Source organism: Dysidea avara, chromosome 4, assembly GCF_963678975.1.
Source record: "Dysidea avara chromosome 4, odDysAvar1.4, whole genome shotgun sequence".
NCBI classification, from domain to species: Eukaryota; Metazoa; Porifera; class Demospongiae; order Dictyoceratida; family Dysideidae; genus Dysidea; species Dysidea avara.
This window is the reverse complement of record NC_089275.1, coordinates 37647839-37667214: the sequence shown is the minus strand read 5'-3', so window position 1 is coordinate 37667214 and position 19376 is coordinate 37647839. Positions and strand designations below refer to the sequence as shown.

Genomic DNA, 19376 nt, shown 5'->3' with positions numbered 1-19376 from the left:
TGACATTTCGTCAGGCAGGTTCCATTGTGGATCGATGGTCATGCATGATATTTGTCTGACAGATGGCCTATGTCAGACAGTAATAATTGACTCTGATTGGATTATACCTTTACAGTGGATTATTAGATTATACTTTTACAATGTTGCTAAGTTGATCGGGGCACTGAAAATGATGACACTTACATTATCTGGACACTTGATAATGGTCCCAAATATTACTTAGCATCTATAAACTGAACCAGAAAATCAGGACACCATGACATGTTTGGCCCACAGGTTTGAATTGCTGGCATGTGTCATCAATAAAATACAGTTATACGTCACCTGTCATAATGATTCATAACAACACTTAGCAACATTGCTCCTCCTGTAACCCAGGGATGAAATTTAATCTTCATGCTGATGCACAGGTTCCTAGTTATATGGTAACCAAAACAATACATAAATTATCAGTGATTTGTGGCAATTTGAACAGTAGATTACATAAAACCAAGAGTAAATAATGGAAGAGAGAGTATCCAACTGCCATATACTGCATCAAAAATGAGCACCTCAAGTAGAGAAGCCATCCTGTAGTGCTTTCAAAGACAGTGTTGAATGAAGTAATAAACACCTGCTAGGTCAGTCTCAGTGTTTGAAGTGCCCAGGCATGATTTGAAGTCAAACAGTCTGAGCTAGAAGGTGTTTATTACTTCATTCAACACTTACTTTGATAGCACTACGGGATGACTTCTCTACTTGACATGCTCATTTTTGATGCAGTATATAATATGGCAGTTGGATACTCTCTCTTCCATTATTTACTCTTGATAAAACTATATTCAGCAGCAGCAACATGAGCCACAGCCCTGAACAACATTAGTCCAGGACTGCTGTTCATGATGCTGCTAATTTCATTAAATTGCTGAACTAATAGCATAGAATAATAGCAAGAGTGCATAATAAAAATAGGGACATATTATGTATTCTTGATAATAGGGAAGCAAGGAACTGAAAGTACATCATGAATACAAACAGACTAACTAATGTATGGATGATGTCAAGCATGTATATAAGTTGTGTATTTGATTGTACATAGATGATACAGAGTGGCTACATTGAGACTGACATAATCAGGACCAAATGATGCAAGTACATGCTTTATTGAACAAAATATTTACTCATGAGGAAAAATAAACCTTGCAAGAGTTTTTGCATGTGTCTATTGCTCTTTTTCTAAAGCCTACACAACATTTCTGCATGGAATACTAAACAGTGTACTTCATCACTGTTGTCACTGCTTGAAGTATCTTAGTTTACTACAGTGGTATATCCCCAGTACATGGAACAGTTAATTGTTTGTTATTTTAGTAGTTTTTCAGTAAACCCGCATTCACTGATGTTTTACTGAGAGTTTAAAACTTAGTAAAATAATTATGTTCCATATACTTAAGTCTACTGACACTTTACTATCAGTATATCTACAGTGAGGCATCTTAACAAATTAGTAAACTAAGAACCTTCAAGCAGTGTGTTTTGCTCATGAGTTCTCATGCACCAAATTATATTCTCTGACACATGTATGGCATCAATACACACACGACTGTTCTTATGAAACTGTATAAGTATAAATATGTACAAACATGTAATACATAATATATCATATTTCACATGTGTGCACGTGTCAAGGGACATAAGCTCTTACACTGTCGGTTATTATACTAACAAAAGTCAATAAACGGTGGAAAGATGTATTGAATTTTATCTAACTTGTAGTACTTTATAATGTGTATACATCCATGGCATAAACAAAAAAATTGTCCAACTGACAAGCAGCATACATATACAGTACTATAGAATGATATACATTTGTAATCTTTTGTGAGGTAATAGTTGTAGCTATATACTATTATGTAATATTGAACTGTTACATAATCATAACTTGTCATGCACATTTTTGCTTTTATAACGTACCAAAATTAAAGTACAATTTGTGGTTTTATGCGTCATATAAGTTTCTGATTACTACTATCAAGCAGATAGATGCTTTGAATTTGTGATACATACATATTGAAATACTGGCATGTGTCATCAATAGACACAATACTATCACCCAGAGATGATGATTCATAACAACACTTAGCAACATTGTTCCTTCTGTATCCAAGGAATGAAATTTAATTCTTAGTTCCTCACATGTACTAACCCATACATTCTATATTTAACTCTGGCAAATTGAACAATTGATATACAATTATACTAATAACTGAATGGTAACTGGACTTCTGCATTCTGTTCAGCAATTTGGTGTACGATAAACGAAGGAACAAATTGAAGCTGTACACCACTAGACTTACAAATAAACTGGATTACAACAACAAAAGCACACACATATATTGGACTATATAAAGGGTATTATATTAAAACTGACTGATGGGGTGAAATGCTCAATAGTGAATATATATAACTGAGCAGAGTCTATTTTTACACTTGATTTAAGAATACTGTATGGAAACAAACTGAGTGTCCAGAAACATAGTTATGAGGAAAACATAAAACTATAAGGTTCTCACATACGTACTATTATACCACAATGTATATTAGGTAATGTATGTATATTATAATGTATGTGTGCATGTACGAATGTACAAACGTATATATGTACATTCGCACATATTATAGTGCTAATGATCAGTTACAACACTGCTGTTGTGTATAATTTCTTTGACAACTGCTAGTACGCAACAAAATATTAAGGATTCTGTCGCCAGAGAGATATGTAATGTAAATGAAGACAAATCCTTGAAACTAGAGTAATTTGTTTTTTACATCATCAAGGTTTCCCGTTGTGAGATAATTTTGCTTATTACATGCAAATTATTGTGGCGTCAAAGTGTGCCGTATCTATAGAGATTGTAATCTTGTATGAGACTGGCCTACACTCTTAGGGATTCTGTTTTTCATTCTTCTCAAGTTGTATCATCCTAAAGACTTTAAATCAGTTTTTTTTGTTCTTTTTACAGCAGTTGCATTTAAAAAAGAAAGTAACATTTATCACTGCTTCATTTCTGTCAAAAAATACACTTTATGTGGATAAATCAATTCCACAGATTTGTTAACCCGTTAGAAAGTTACCTACGTTCAAGCACTGTGTACACTATTAGAGATTGCTTTAAAATGCCATGTATTTATTAACTACATTGTACGTCATGTCACAGAGCAGCTGGTCAGATGATGCTATTTTTCTCTGTGTGAATAATCAGTGGTTATGATTCCTGGTGTATGTGAACACCAGTTCTGTAGTTTTTATCAATAGTGTGTTTCACCCAATGCCAATCAACTAGAACTAATTTTTCTTTTAAGCTCCAAGTTATAACCAATCGTATTTTAACACCTCACAAATGCAACTCAGTGATACACCTGAATGAGCTTAACAAAAAGTAATTGAAAATCTGATTAAGAAGTATAATAAAACTCACATAAAAATATCACAAAATCAAAGCATGAGTACTGGTAGATAGCAGTTTACTTATTTATACACACAACATACATGTAACACTACTAAGAAGTGAGCGAGTTATAGTATAGAAAAAAAAAACTGCTCCATCACTGGATTTACAGGTCTGCAGATATAAACATAAAATGTTAAATACGTTACTTATCACAGGCTCTACAATATACACACACATTATGTATACACTGGTGGTAGTCATTGTGAAATGGAATACAATTCAGAGGATGAATACATAAAGGATGAATCAATGAACCGACTTATTGTTCCAGCTATACGTATTTCTAGCCAACCCAGTCTCACAAAACTAGTCTTGCAGACTTTCCAGATACACAAGTTTGATAACTCATAACTTTTAGAATCTCACGGTTGTAATGTAAATATAAAACCCACAACCGTTAGTAAATGGGAAATTAGAGCAGAGGACGATGCAGCATATGCCTTACAATACCTTATTGGTCAGGTACACAAGTAGGAATGGATGGTTGCCACATGCCTTCTGTACATGATATCAACACTAATGGAGGATCCAAGTGGAAACCTTTATCACACTCCATTACAGCAAACTGATTGTCAAGCATCATTGTGGTACTGCCATTGGCCAAAGTAATATCACTACAACCTCCTAAATAGATTTATAAATGACAACTACTCCTGTTAAGGCAATACAAATTCCTTACGTTTACAGGATCTGAAGATTGGGGTCCATGTTCCAAAGTGGCACTTTTGAACATCACTACCATCAGGCTGATATCCTTGATTACAAGTGATCTTGCGAGTATAACTCTTGATGTCACGATCTATGGTGACTACTGCATTAGGTATGTTTTGTCTTTCGTCACACAGTTCTGCATGGACAAAAATGCTCCATATACCCAGCTAATGTTTTACAAATAATTATCATAGTGTAAGAAGGAGTGTGTAACAGCTATTTGCACTTTTTAATGCTTATGTGGTGTTCCTGGTGTAAGGCAAATGGGTGTCTGTACAATAATATGGAGACCTTGACTATTCCCTTAGCTTGTAGTATATAATTATTATTATTAATAAATGATAGGTACCCTAGAAAATAAATCTATGTATGGACACTTTAAATTCCTTTAAGAAAAGATTACATAAAATTCAATTATCGTACAGTATGGTAGTACTGTACATTAGGGATCATGGAGGGTTGCACTTTCTCACAAAAACGATGTTGACCAGAAATCAGCCTCACAATACCTTATTCGCACCTTGGCAGTATTGGTTAGGTATAAACAGGCTCAAAGTACTTTCAGTGTGCTTCTAAAGTTTGTTAAAAGAATTTTTTATAATTTTCAGTTGGATGTTTTACTGATGACAACGGCTAAGGCTACAAGTTAGATTTTTTCAATATTCACATGTACAGTCACTTCACTGACAGTTCAAATCAGACAACAGGTGCTTTATAGCATACTGCAGTACATGAATGCATGTTTCATGAGCTTACTCCGTTGTGTACTTATCTTTGCACAGTGCAAGGTGTCAATTTTTGGTAGCACCACATGACTGTTTCCCTATGTTTCTAACAGGAGCTTCTGTTGTGACTGGATTGATTGCAGAGGTCTGCATAGTACTGTTCTTCATTAGTAAACACTGTGTAACTGGATGAACCTACCGTAGCTAAACTGAAGTGTAATGGTCACCACACACTATTTCAGTAATTGAGAGTTGGGGCACATGTTCAGACGAAAGCAGTAAGCCCGGCGCCATTCGTTTTCTAATGTGGTTACACAGGTTCATTGTAATGTTACAAACAAAGTAAACAAACAAGTACAAGAGGGGGATTTCAATGTTGTTCAGAGATCAAAAAAATTAAGAGTACTGGAACAAGGGAGGTTGCCGACACTTGCCAATCATTTAATCCCTAATTCAGTTATTGGCATAGACTGAAGTAGGGACTAAATGTCCACTAGTAGATCTTCAGATGTAGGCAACTTTCCTTGTTTTACTAATTTGTTTGGTCCCTAATTGAACTTAAAATTCCTTCCACTTACTTAAGCATTTGGGAGGTGCACTCCATGTTGAGTCAGGTTGACAGATAGGAGGGTCCCCAATTAATCCATATCCACTGGGTACTCTATACTGGACCACATCTCCAATATCAGCAAATTCTGATTTGGTGGTGTGAACCTGTATTCCATCATTACACACTATGGACTGTGGAATTGTGCATTTGCCTGGAGTGAGAAAAAAAACGTAATACGTATATACAATTGTATAAGGTAAGTTTGGAATTTTACTGAATTTCATTTCAATAATAATATAGTGCTGAACCAGGAGAGACCACCTAATTATACTGTGCAAATTTAATCCCCACACTGGTTCATTACTACATACACACATCAATCAAGGTGGGCATGTGCTCCTCACTAATCGACACTAGAAGTAAACAAAGAATGGGACACAAATCAGAACAAAGGTATCAGTCATATGCCTTGCAATGTGCCAAAGGGCACACACATAACCCAAGTGGTGCATATCCCAGAAAATCATACCTATAGTGAAACTGTTAACAATTTCTTTCAATGGAGTTCATATTATATATTGATGCATATGTGCATACAGTAATACTGTATACAGCATGTGCTTACGTATGCAAATTCCCTCTATTCCATTCCATTCTTCATTTACATCACAACTACGTATGGCTGAGCCAGTGATATAATATCCAGGATCACAGATGAAATGTGCCACCGAAGCATATGTCAGTCCAGTTACTTCAATCCTTCCATTGGCAATAGGTTCAAATGGACGACATGTAATTGCTAAAGAGTTAAAACACATTATACCTTGTATAATAAAACAGTACAGTTTGACTAACGTTTACAAGGTGGTGGCTTGGATGGCATGTTTCCATTGATGCAAACTCTGTTTAATTTGTTATTATTAAGAGAAAAGTGATATCCTCTATTACATGTGTACTCTATTACAAGGGTAGCTCCATCATTAATGTAATGAGTAACAGTAGCTGCTCCATTATCAATCATCAGCATACATCCTGTATAATTATGTAGCATAGCAGAGAATATAATAATGTGTGTACACGATTTACATAGTGTCAATCTTAGACCATTGTCATGTTCTTCATCAGTGCTCATGTTGATTACTTTACTGCACTGCTTTGTAGCTATGGAAAGTCATTGTGCATATCGATAGGACCATGGCAGTCCATATAGGGGTAACAGTGTACTCTTTTGGACTAGGGTAAGGGGCTCAGAAGCTGTTTACGTATCTTTCAATTGAACATGTTACTTTTCTACTTTTAGTAGCTTCTGGGCTATAATTGCTATTGAAAAGGCTGCAATTCTTATACACAAACCACATTAAATTATTTTGTAGATCAGCAAAAAGTTTGCATGCCAATGAACCAATGAACATAATACATAATGGTGATGGCCCACTTGCCTGCACTATATGTCCGCAGAAATTAAAATCCAATCAAAAACACAAATCCAGAAATAACACAATGCATGGCATCATTAATAAGTACAATGTCACCATATAATAGTAGTCAAAATCTAACCACCAAACATGTTAAGATCATTATAGGGTTCGTAAGATCACCTAGTGATTGATGATAACCCACAGAGGACCCTACCAACCTTTATGCAGGATTAAGCTGTAATAAGGTTATGTTTCATTATTATTATTATTATTAACACTTTACAGTGACCAGCACTGAAGGTCTACAACAACATGTGTTGCAGCCTTAGGATTACCTAACCTAGTTTCAAGGACTTAGACTTAATGACTATATATGCAGTTGGCTCTTCTCACAGAAAAATGAACTTACCAGTATCCGGTGCAGCAGTCTGTGGCTTTGGAACAGGTTGAGTTGTTACAACCAGAACAGGTTGTGCTGAGGGTTCTACTATCACAACTCTAAGAGGTTCAATGGTAACAGCTGATGGAGAAGATGTTGTAATGGTTGGAGCATTAGTCGGCATTGAACCATTAGTTACAGGTGCTGGTTCATCGGTTGATTCATCAGTTGATGTAGGCTTATCAGTTGAGAGTGGAGCATCAGTGGATGGTGTACAAACAGCTTTGTTATCTGCAATTGTAAAGTTTTAATGTATAAACTATCAAAGTAGTCAAAACGTACCCTGCATGACAGATATTATCCATTCATTATGATAACAGATTGGAGTTGTGGGAACTATCCTTCGTCTCTTAACACATTCACTCATTTTATTAGATGAGACCGCAACTGGCTGATTGGCACAGTAATAGATGGTATCCATACCCAGTCTAATAGAACAGCGTGATAAAGTTACATTGCCCTCTGAATCCAATTCCCAACTAAGTTCTCTAGATCTTAAACGATTCTTTGAGGAATACAAATAACCAGAGTGACTATGAGTAGAACAGTCCAATGACATAAAGCAATTGGTTTTTATAAACTCAGCATTGATATTAAGAGTGAGATCATGGCATTTGAGTTTGACTAATGCAATGTTGTCGGAAAAAGTAATAGAGTCATACTTTGGATGCATCCAAACATCCTCAACAGAGACTTTAGAGCCACTCTTCAAAGAAGCCCGCCTCCTATTACCTCTATCAGGGATATTTAGAAAAGCTTTAAAGCGTCCTGGTGAATCACCATTACAGTTTTGGAAACATGAAGCAGTAGTGACTATCCATTGTTTATCAATAAGAGCTCCTGCACAGTTATCATCTTCACCATCACATTTAAATGATACAGCTGATAACCATGATGGTATCATGGCTGTAGTATAGCTGGATAGTAGGAACACTATCAGGCTGCCACAAAACACTTGAGTAGTTCTGCACATCTTGGGATGACTGTGCTGTCAATCTGATGATGATCTTGGAAATATAATTCTGCAAGGGGGATACATCACAGTGAAAAACACACAATAAAAAAAATATTAGTAAGTCTCGAGTCCTTTTGAATTGAATTTGAATTGAATTTGGTTTTAAACTCCTATGTTCGGCATAGCCGTTCTTCCATGTAGAAGGAAAGTACAGTGCTTGGCGATTAAAAAAAAAGTATGGGCGGGTCTGAGGGTGAAACCATTTAAACGTCAGTGTAAGACTAGCCAATCTTAGCGAATAAAACACTGTGAATCGTCAGATGTTGTACCATAGGTATACTTACTTGTGATGATGTTTCGCTCGTGAGCCAGTCCTGGAGTCCCACCTGGAGTTCTTTAAATATCTCGTGACGTCATAAAGCAAAGCGTGATGCAAATGGTACAATTAATGACCTAATGATCCTCCAAAAAAAATTTCAAAAGCTACTACAATCACCGCATCATTATCAATCCTACCTATGTACGTACCACTTCACATGGCATGGCTGCCTAGCTACATGAACAGTTAGCCAGCTACTTCCCTACAACAATAAGAGTCAGTGCAGTTAATATAAACATCTGAGGCCTTTATAAAGCCTTCTGGAATACACTGTAGCTACGTATACTGTCCTACCCTGTTTTTATTTGTTCTGCGTGGTTGTACTGCCAACTATGATAGTCTGGTGCTAGGCTTGAGCCAATTATATACTTTGAAAATAGCCTAATATGCTTTTGAGTAGTGCTCAAAAATCCAGCGCGTTATGTTCAAAATTATACTTTCAAAATCACGAGAGTTGACTGCTTTTTTAAGAGCATATTAGCCTTTCTGACTGCTGTATTTAGTATCTAATCAAAAACAGCCAAGCTGTAAAAAAGGGTACGGCCTCCAAAAAAGCCAGGGTAAAAAAAAGATGTGAATCAAAGGTGGCAGCCAAGAAATGGCTGTGATGGTAGGTTAATGGCAAAAATTTTAATAATGACAATTCAGGCAAATTTAGTGCCGAATCCTAGTGAAACTTGGAAGAGGCAACACAAATTCACCTGAATATTCACCTGAATTGTCGTTATTAAAATTTTTGCCATTAACCTACCATCACAGCCATTTCTTGCCTGCCACCTTTGATTTCACATCTTTTTTTACCCTGGATTTTTTGGAGGCCACACCCTTTTTTACAGCTTGGCTGTTTTTGATTAGATATCACTTCTTTTTGTATATTCATACCTAAAACCAGCCTATGGCCAGCTTTAGGTATTCATTTTAACCTAGGCTTTTTCTTCACCATAGAAGAAGATTATTATGAAGAAGATTTAAATGATTTGTTTAGTTACATGCACATTTAGGCAATGGTGTTGATTAATCATAAAGATAAGTCATACAGTTCGCAGCTGATTACTCTACAGGGAAACGTGTATGTAGCTGAAAGTTCTACAGGGAAGTAACTGTACTCTTTGACTACATGGTGAATGGTTTGTAGTTGAACTCACCACAGGGTGGCTTATTTCTAGCTGAAACGCTATATGAAATGTAGATGAATTCTCTCTTGTTTCTAATCTCTCTATAGGGTGATTTGTTTCTTATCTAGCTGACATTTCTACAGGGTGACTTGTTTCAAGCTGAGCTCTCTACAGGGTGATAGCCGATCTTTCTACAGGGTGATTTGTTTCTAGCCAGCCTCTTCCGGGGTGAATTATTATGTCTAGCTGATCTTTCTACAGGTTAGGGTAACTTGTTTCTAGCTGATCTCTCTACAGGGTAACTTGTTTCTAGCTACACTCTCTACAGGGTGACTTGAAATGTAGCTGAACTCCCTTCTGGGTGACTTGATCAAGCTGATCTCTCTACAGGGCAATTTGTTTCTAGCTGATCTCTCTACAGGGCTGCTTGTTTTTACTGAGCTCTCTACAAGGTGACTTGAAAAATAGTTTAATTCTTCGCAGGTAACAGGGTAACTTGCCTAACTGATCTCTCTACAGGGGGTTTTGTTTCTAACTGAATACTGTACAAGGTGATGATGTATTTTTATCTGTCCTTTCTACTGAGAGAGTTTTCTATAGCTGGACTCTCCATGGGGTGACTTGAAAAGTAGGTGGGCTCTTACAGGGTGCCTTGATCACGCTGAACTCTCTACAGGATTCTTGTTTCCAGCTGATCTCTCTATAGAGTGTTTTTTTCTAGCTGATCTTTCTACTGCGTGATTTGATCTAACTTATTTCTAGCTGAACTCACAGAGAACAGCTGATGAAAATGCAATGGTAAACCATGAAATTTCATGTAATTTTCATGGACACTGCCTATGAAAATTTTACAGTTCATGGATGCTTCCGATGAAAATTTGACAGTTCATGGACACTGCCAATAATAATTTGACAATTCGTGGATGTACTGCCTATGAAAAGTTGACAATTAATGGCCACTGCAAACATGAAATAATTTGTCATTGCTATGAAATTTCCACGAAATCTCCACTTTTCATGAATTCATGTCCTTGAAATGACTTTCATGGCACTTTATGGGAATTATTTTACTATTCATGGATAATCCATAGGTGTTTCATGGCACTGTTCTCTGGTAGTGCTACACGGTGACTCCATTCTATCTAATCTCTGTACAGGATGACTTGTTTCTAGCTAATCTTTCAACAGAGTCATTTGTTTCAAGCAGATCTTTCTACAGGGTGATTTGTTTCTTGCTGATCTCTCTACAGGGTGAATTGTTTCTAACCGATCCTTCTACAGGGTGATTTGTTTCAAGCTGATCTTTCTACAAGGTAATTGAAATGTAGCTAATCTCGCTACAGGGTGACTTGTTTCTAGCTGATTTATCTACAGGGTGATTTGTTTCCAGCTGGTCTCTCTACAGGATGATTATGTAGCTGATCTTTCTACAGGGTGATTTGCTTCTAGCTGATCTCTCTACAAGGTAACTTGTAGCCAGCTGAACTCTCAACAGGGTGACTTGAAATATAGTTGAACTCTGTGGCTTGTTTCTAGCTGAATACTCTACTGGGTGATTTGAAATGTAGTTTAACACTTTGCAAGGTGAATTGTTGACTTGTTTCTAGCTGATCTCTCTATAGGGTGACCTTTTCTTAGTTAATCTCCATACACAGTGGCTTATAACAGTGTTAAATTCTCTACAATACATAGACGAATGCTTTAAGAAGTAATTATTCGATTCTTAGCTGACTGCTCTATTAGGGTGACTGCTCTATTAGAGAATCTCGATCCCGCACTTGTTACACCTACAGCCCGTTTACACTAGCCCTGTTTCGAACTGTTTTGAATCAGAGTGATTTCTAGCTTAATGTAAATGCGTAATGAATCGAACCGAACCGTACCGAACCAATCTGAGATGGACCTGCTAGGGATGTGGGTCTGGTTTGATCCACTTACCGGCTTCGCACTCACCTGTTATAAATGGAATATGGGTACGAGAGATTACTAAAGTAGCGGTTACGCAGCTCAACAACCAATCCCGGACCGAGCTGGATCGATCTCACATGAATCGAACTGTAGTGTAAACGGGCTGCTAGTTGGCTTTCCGGTACAGTGTACAGTAACTCAGTAGTTTTTCATCTGATCCCTTGTAAACTACTGAAAGATCATTCTAAAATAAATATACTACCTCTCTACCTATTTTCAGCTGATTCCATTAATTATTTGCCTGGAAAGTGTGATAAGTAAGACTAAAAACTCGATCATGCGATTTTTACACATGGTTGGCATTTTTATTATATATAACTCCATGATTGTTAGTGCAATTTCTTTCAAACCACAAAAGGTTTGCACTACGATAGTTACTTCATCTACAGACCGATTTTCAAGTTATTCTGTTACGCGGTTTACCCTGGAGGCGTGACAACAAATCACCTTTGGATTTTTGAAAAATCACGCATAATTCCCTTGTTCTTTGTCTAATCTCTACCAAAATTGGACTTCAAATGTATAGTATTACGCTCTTACTGCTCTCCAAATTTTACGTAAATCGACCAAAACACGCGCGAGTTATTACGATTTTTCTAAAATGTGCGAGACGAAGAAGAAAAAGATTAAGAAGAAAAATATGAAGAAAATAAGACGAACTTTGAAGGCGTGTATCTCAGTAATGGATGGGCGGAGTGACCTCATATTTGGAATAGGAAGTATCCTACCCCGAGGGAGCTTCCACAGCAAAAATGGGTAATTTCCGTCCAGCCATTATCGAGCTATGGATGCGTGAAAACGGAGTTTTCTTGGTTCCTGTAAAATACACACTTGTATGTCGCGCGCCCGCACTGGCTGTACTTGGCCGCACGACACACTATCGTAAGTGACTACTCTATTATTTCCACGAAGTGTGAATAATCAGCCAAGAAATAATAACATTCCACATATGAAATGTAGTGTAGTGTGTTTATGTTTGACTGTATCATTGGCACGCACTTTAGACATTTGAAAATTGTCCTATTATGCTGGCAAAATGCTTGATGCCTTTTGCTAGCCTATTCTGCTCGAAATTAGGCCGCACAAGCCTATCTGGTGCTCCTGCTACAAGTTACAAATTCAGAGGGTTTCCTGAACCCCAGGAAACTCCCCTAGATACACCCCTGGTGTATTTGTCAGGGTTCATTTATTCTCATAAGACACCTGTGTGCAGTTCAGGTGTATTCTGTTTAGGTGTCCTCAACATGTGACTAAGCTATAAGTATATGTCATACTGATACTATTTGCAGACATAAGAAACCTTTTAGCAAAAACCATTAAACGCTGTCTCATAATAGTAATTACTGATGTAAACTTCTGGAAGCCAACTATTGATGACATTGGCAAACTACCTAGTACCTACAGTCAAATGGTGCAGTTGAAAAATATCTACTTTATGAACTTACAGAAGTACTTATCAAGTTAGTCTTGTTAGTTATATAGCTATGTGTTGTTAAAATAAAGGGCAGAAAACTGCTAGTAATCACATAAACTTCTTCACTGTAATATATATCCATATCATATCTATAATTCATCACCACAGTATTTTCAGCAATTTTTTGAGTGCATCTAGTCACATTTAACCACTTTCTTGTGTTTCTTCACAAATTACTATTTTAGCAAGGTTTGTGATCAACAATCTAATGTCTTCCTATTGTAGACAAGACTATAAGCAGTGTTGGGAGTAACGCGTTACGTAATATTATTACTTTTGTGGTAACAAAGTAATATACGAAATACGCTATAAAAACAGGTAATATAACGCAAGTTACTTTATTTACAAATGTAACGTGTTACCTAAGTAATATAGTTACTGTAACGAGTCTAATATTACGTAATATTATTACAAGTAACGAAGTTACTAATCTCGTTAGTTATCCTCTGAGTAACGCCTAGCCACAACGAAGTAACGAGGCCTACTGAATGAAGCTTATTAACAGCTTCTTACTTATAACCAAGATTTGCATATTGTCCAACAACGCAATTATGTCACGTGATAACGTGGTAGTTTCACAAGTAACAACTTAAGGCTGTGGACACAAAGTAATATAATATTATTACAGTTACTTTATTTTATGGGTAATATGTAACTGTAACTAAATAGTTCAGTTGCAAGTAATATGTAATATGTAACTAGTTACTTTCAAAGTAACTTGCCCAACACTGACTATAAGTACAAATTATTTGTATGCTATGTGAATGCATGCATCTCTAAGCAACTATTAATATGGAAATTTTACATGTATGATTTATTGGTGTATGGCTATAGGAAATGATACACCATACTAGTGGTCTATTACAGGCTTCAGAAATGATTTCATGTACTAGTTGGATCATGAACACTGTAGTACTACAAGTGCATCTTAAATTTATCGGTTGGGTACTGGAGGGTAAACACAGGAGTTTTACAGTACAAGGCAGTTTACCACTAGCAAGGGGAGCCTACAAAAATTCATACAATAAAAAATTAAAGCAGGACAAGGGCAAAAAATCTAAACCCCTTATTAGCTAGGATGTACTCAGTGATAAAACCAGGAGACGATCTAAGTTCAGGCAATAATTATTATACCCATAAAAGGAAATACTGGCAGCTATCTTGGTAAAGAGAAAAGGACCTAGTTGATACTATACATCTATCACTTTACCAAACAAAATAATTATTAGAGATATAGATGACCACACTAACTGAAGCATTCATCTCATCCTATTAGACTGATCTAATAGATACTTTTAATTGTGTTTAGAAAAAGTCATCAGTTGTACATGTCTTTGGCAAAAGCAACATCACACAATTTAAATGTGCAACAGATTGTCTTTGGAGAGAAACTGTATAATATATGAAGGGTAAATAGCATGAGAAGTTGTTATATAAATATAACATCTTATTAATAATTATAAACCAGTTGCAAGAATTACCTAGTACTCAAAGATTCCAATAGAGACATGGCAACAATACAGCTAGTAAGTTAAATGATGCACTGTTCTCAGTTACAATGAATACCACAAGAGCTATATGCAGATAATGTAGCTATGAAGTGTTGGTATGTGTCATCTATGAGATATAACTTGTAATAAAAGTAACCACCATGCAGGCAAGGAATGTCATAAAAGCACACAAAGCAACACTTCCTTCAGGAATTTCTTTACATGTACTTTATAAGGTAAACAATGTATCAGTGCCAGATTCATGGTAATTTGAGAAATAGGGATCATACATAATGTTTGTTTGCTCCTGAACAACATGACTGAACATGCTGTTGGACTTAATGTATACTGCAAATTCTGTTAGCCTTATACTAAGAAAGTGAACTATTAAAGCATTGAAAGATCAACATATAAAAATTCAAAGCAAAGAAATTCAAACTTAGCACATATATAGTATATACCTACTGATGATGATAACAAGTACAGATGCTTCAGATTTGTGGACAGTAACTGACATGATCACCAAATGATGCAAGTGCCAGAACAATAATTATAAAAAGTGTAGCAATGAATTGACTGATTTTACACTTAATTAGGATTATGGATAAAATTCTCCAGAAAAAAGTCACGAGGAAATATTAAATCAGTAAATCACTGTATCTCCTGTCTCTATTTTTGCCTGTAGATCCTTCTTTCCTGAAGTGCTTTGTTTCGTCATGAAACCATTTCTGTTCTTCCACTCATGGGTTCTCATGCACATAAAGTATTATGGTTCCAAACACTTAGTAGTGAATACATGGCATTGTAGGTAAGAGGAAGGATCTGTGAAGGTCACGTGTTAACTAGCCAGCTGCTACAGTATCAGTATGTACGCTTACATGATTGACCTTTAAAAAGTCACTGCCAATGCTGTTTTGCAACTGTTTTACATAACATACTTAATATGTGTTTATTCATACTGACAAGTTCTGATGGTACAATATGTACTGTATAAAAATCTGACTTACTCTTTGATAGTGACGAGACACCCTTGGCAATATCCATTACATTACGATTAAAAGAATTCTTCAAGCTCAACAGTGTAGTGCAATCATAAATTACAACTTAATAAAACAATCCAGTCATACGCACAATGCCTCCAAGAGTACACAAACTCTAGCATGCACACACACACACACACACACACACACACACACACACACACACACACATCACTGAACAAATTTGAATCCGACTACACTAACGAAACCACAGATACAACACTACCCTGTACGTACCACTTATGATCATTCACTCACTAAACAACATCTCATCAAATGCACAGCTTATATCAGTGCAGTAGGTTTCTAAGATCATTGTTTATAGCCCCATATTCATTTAGCAAGTCAGCCAGACAGCAGGGCACATAGTCTATGGCCATGCCAAAGAGTATGTGAAATCACCATCATCATCACACTCGACATGCATGAATACTATCATTACTAAGGATACCACTGACAAGTGATTTCAATCACTATACGACCAGGAAATGAATGGAGTTCAAAGCTTGATCAGCCGCAAGTACAAATATGGTAGGTGTAATATTGAGTTGTCAAGGAGATTTCTTCAGTGGTGTAAACACTTCAGGAAGCACTAATTAACGTAAACTTATTAAGACCTTTTACTTTTTAGTTTTATACCAATTTCATCACTCTGTTGACTGACTCTGCAGTAAACTGGTTAAATACCCCCCACAATGTCAATGGGAGAATATAATACTAACAGGTGTGAATAGCATTAGTTAATTAACCACTAACGACTCAACACCATATTCTCTCTGAGAAACAACTGGGTGATATGTGACAAGCTCATGGATAGCAGCCTAGTGTAAATGAAAAATGGTAGATACGATCAATATTGTAGCCACTAGGCTGTGCAAAGTTAATGTGTTTCTGGTGCTACCAACTCCCCAGAATCAACCAGGTGATCATGATCAGACTTCTTTTTATCTTTGTTTGAAACTTTTTGATGTGCACTACATTTGACATAGCATACAATGCTTCAAATTATAGGGACAAACCAGCACATGTAGTTGAGGCATAACGAAGAGTCTTTACAAGACATAAAATCTTTCAATGGTATACAACAGTTTTGTTTATCATTGCATGGTGATTGCACAATTCGATCAGTAGAAAAATGACCAGGCAGGGAACCAGAAAGATATAACAATCTTTTTGTGATCCTTTGGTGTATTTCCTTCCGACCAGTATATCAAGTATATACATCATGCAGTGTATTAGTTTTCTGAAATTGAGCCAATTCTTTCTTTTCAGAACACAGAGGCCAAACATTTTTTGTTGAACATTCATGGCGCTATTAACAATAGCTCATGAACAGAGGCACAACACATATCATTCACACAGTATAATACACATGAACAGCTAATATATTATTGAGAACAATACATCAATACACCATCAGTATACCATGGGTAACCTTACAACATTGATTCAATGGACTATCATCTCTAAGGACACTACTACTACTTCTCCTCAACCTGATCGACATGTGTGTCGTCTGAAGACACTTCTAGTTTAACTTGATATGCCACCAGAATACAATGCATAGAACATATCAGGTGTCACTGTGGTGACAGGTTAACTTTCAAAGGATTCGGCAGTTGCTAAGAAGCCAGTGAGTGAATCATAACAACATTTGTTGTAAAATAAACAATGAAAGAAGCCATACCTTTAACTTTTGTACCTCACAGTTTTTAAAAAAATTTGGATGGACTTTTCAAGCTGTGATTTAATCTCTCTAGACAAATTCCCAACCACATAATCTATATTCACAGCTGCACCATGTTGACGTAGATGTTGCATGGTTTACTGTAAACACTTTTATTGATCTACAAGGAAGTTTTTCACAGCAAATTGAAATAAATTTTAAAAAGGATTAACCAACATGTTTGCTAATCAAAGCAACCAGTGTCACATGCAGTGTAGGTTACTGGTGGGAAATATTTATGTCTGTCTAACATGGCTGCATAGTTTTATTTTCCTTTAGACACATTAGTACTTGTCATTGTAGATTTATCACTGATGTGCAAACTGTGGTGTGTGTTGCATCAACAAAGTGTAGCCATCGTCTGGAATTATTTCACAAGTGCATGAGGAGTGCAATATGATGGGTACAGTGACATACATACTTCAAAATCACAAGTACATTAGTGTTGTTCCAGTATTCGGAAATCAGTTAGTATAGTATTGGTATTAGTATTTAACCTTGACTTTCAATGATAATATAGTATTACTTTTGGTATGTAAATTTTAAAAGTAAGTATTTTATTTACTACCAAAACTTGATTTGGTAAAGTATAGGTTACCAAAAGTTATAGTAAGTAGTTAGTACATAACATAATTATGTCTAACCAGTTAGTAACAATTAGTCTGAATCTGCCAGTGCAATCTACAGATTTCTTCGAATAAATATTTCTGTTTAACTTTTTCTGTTTCTCTTTCCACTAGTAGCATCCCCACCAGTTGAAAAAAATGTGTTCTATAGGGGTAGTTGAGGCTGGTACTGCTAAAATATCAGGCCATGAAGGTTACGGAATAGTTTAAAATGCGTGGGCGGAACAAATTACCAAACCTGCTTTAAACCAAGCAGGGATAAATAATTTCAACAACTGTGTTGTGTTAGCAATACAACTAATTGTGCTTGTTTGTTTTTACTACAGAACAACGACTGTTCTTGGGTGTGTGGTCTACAATAGAGCGATGTTTTATAAAAACGAGCCGCCAAAAAGCAGACTAACGGATTACTGAATCCTAAAATATCTAGGTCCTGTGGAAGCGATTTTTTAAAGTTACTGGTGGTGGGGTCTATTCTACGGAACGGAACGGAATGATGGACTAAACTGCGGAACGGAATGCTTTCTCAGATTGAAGCTTGCAGCTTACCATTGCTGTACAAGTTATCAGTGGCACTTCCAGCAGGTAATCAAACGTACCCCAAGAAAGATAAAACGAATTTAAGGATCGATTGTGGGTTCTTGTTGGTTGTCATTAGTAACGAAGTACTAATTGTGGGAATAGCTGACTCAGTGTGTTCATCTTCGGATATACCAAGTAGGGAACTTAATGCATGACTTGTTTTTACTAGTATGTGAGTTATTTTTACTTACTTGACTTTAGAATGTACAGTCTGAGGCTGTAGTGTTCACCTGCCTCAAACTACACTGTAGCTACATAAAAACATTAAATATGAAGGGCTTCACCTTCATTTGAAACTTTTCACGCTGCTAGACTGGTTTTATGGTCTTCTCAAAAAGAATCGATAGGCATTCAAAATTTTGAATGATTGCCCGTGACTATACCGTAACCTTAAGGAGCTAATACTGGAAAATGCCTCAGTTTCCCAACCCAGTAATAAATGGATCCATTATATGCTCTTCAATGGTTATACTGGCTCGTGATTATTAATAACTTCCAAATTCCAAACAGTTGCAATGAACTCCAACAATTCCAGATACCAAAACGAACTAAACAATTAATACACTATACTATAATGATAGACCAAACAATATGAGCAAAGTGATTATTTGAGCCTAAGCACAAAGAACACTTTTAAGCCTTGTGGTGGCTTTGAAAAGAAATCCTCAAAAGTTTATATGCTGTAAA

At 36.3% G+C, this 19376-nt stretch overlaps 2 protein-coding genes across 6 annotated transcripts in view; both read right to left on the bottom strand.

Annotated features, from left to right (window-relative positions):
• Positions 1-3385: 3385 nt before the first annotated feature.
• The window catches only part of LOC136252017 (uncharacterized), a 62871-nt gene continuing 46880 nt past the window's right edge, over positions 3386-19376 (bottom strand). Inside the window, exon 10 of one of the 2 annotated variants that reach the window (XR_010699313.1) lies at positions 3386-3551. The gene's annotated coding sequence lies outside the window, so the exon portion shown is untranslated. The remainder of the gene's footprint in view (positions 3552-19376) is intronic. The other variant, XR_010699312.1, reaches the window with a different exon arrangement.
• On the bottom strand, positions 3448-18279 carry LOC136252018 (uncharacterized). 4 transcript variants are annotated; one of them, XM_066044357.1, is made up of 9 exons: positions 18126-18279; positions 7617-8356; positions 7305-7565; positions 6333-6509; positions 6103-6276; positions 5506-5688; positions 4171-4338; positions 3942-4115; positions 3448-3602 (listed from the first exon to the last, which is right to left on the bottom strand). In XM_066044357.1, exons 2-8 carry the CDS (start codon positions 8305-8307, stop codon positions 3943-3945), a joined length of 1827 nt encoding a protein of 608 aa, XP_065900429.1. In that variant the 5' UTR covers positions 8308-8356; positions 18126-18279; the 3' UTR covers positions 3448-3602; position 3942. The 4 variants fall into 4 exon arrangements, with proteins under 4 accessions (XP_065900429.1, XP_065900427.1, XP_065900428.1 ...); XM_066044355.1 differs by lacking the exon at positions 18126-18279 and adding an exon at positions 17196-17341; XM_066044356.1 differs by lacking the exon at positions 18126-18279 and adding an exon at positions 16014-16287.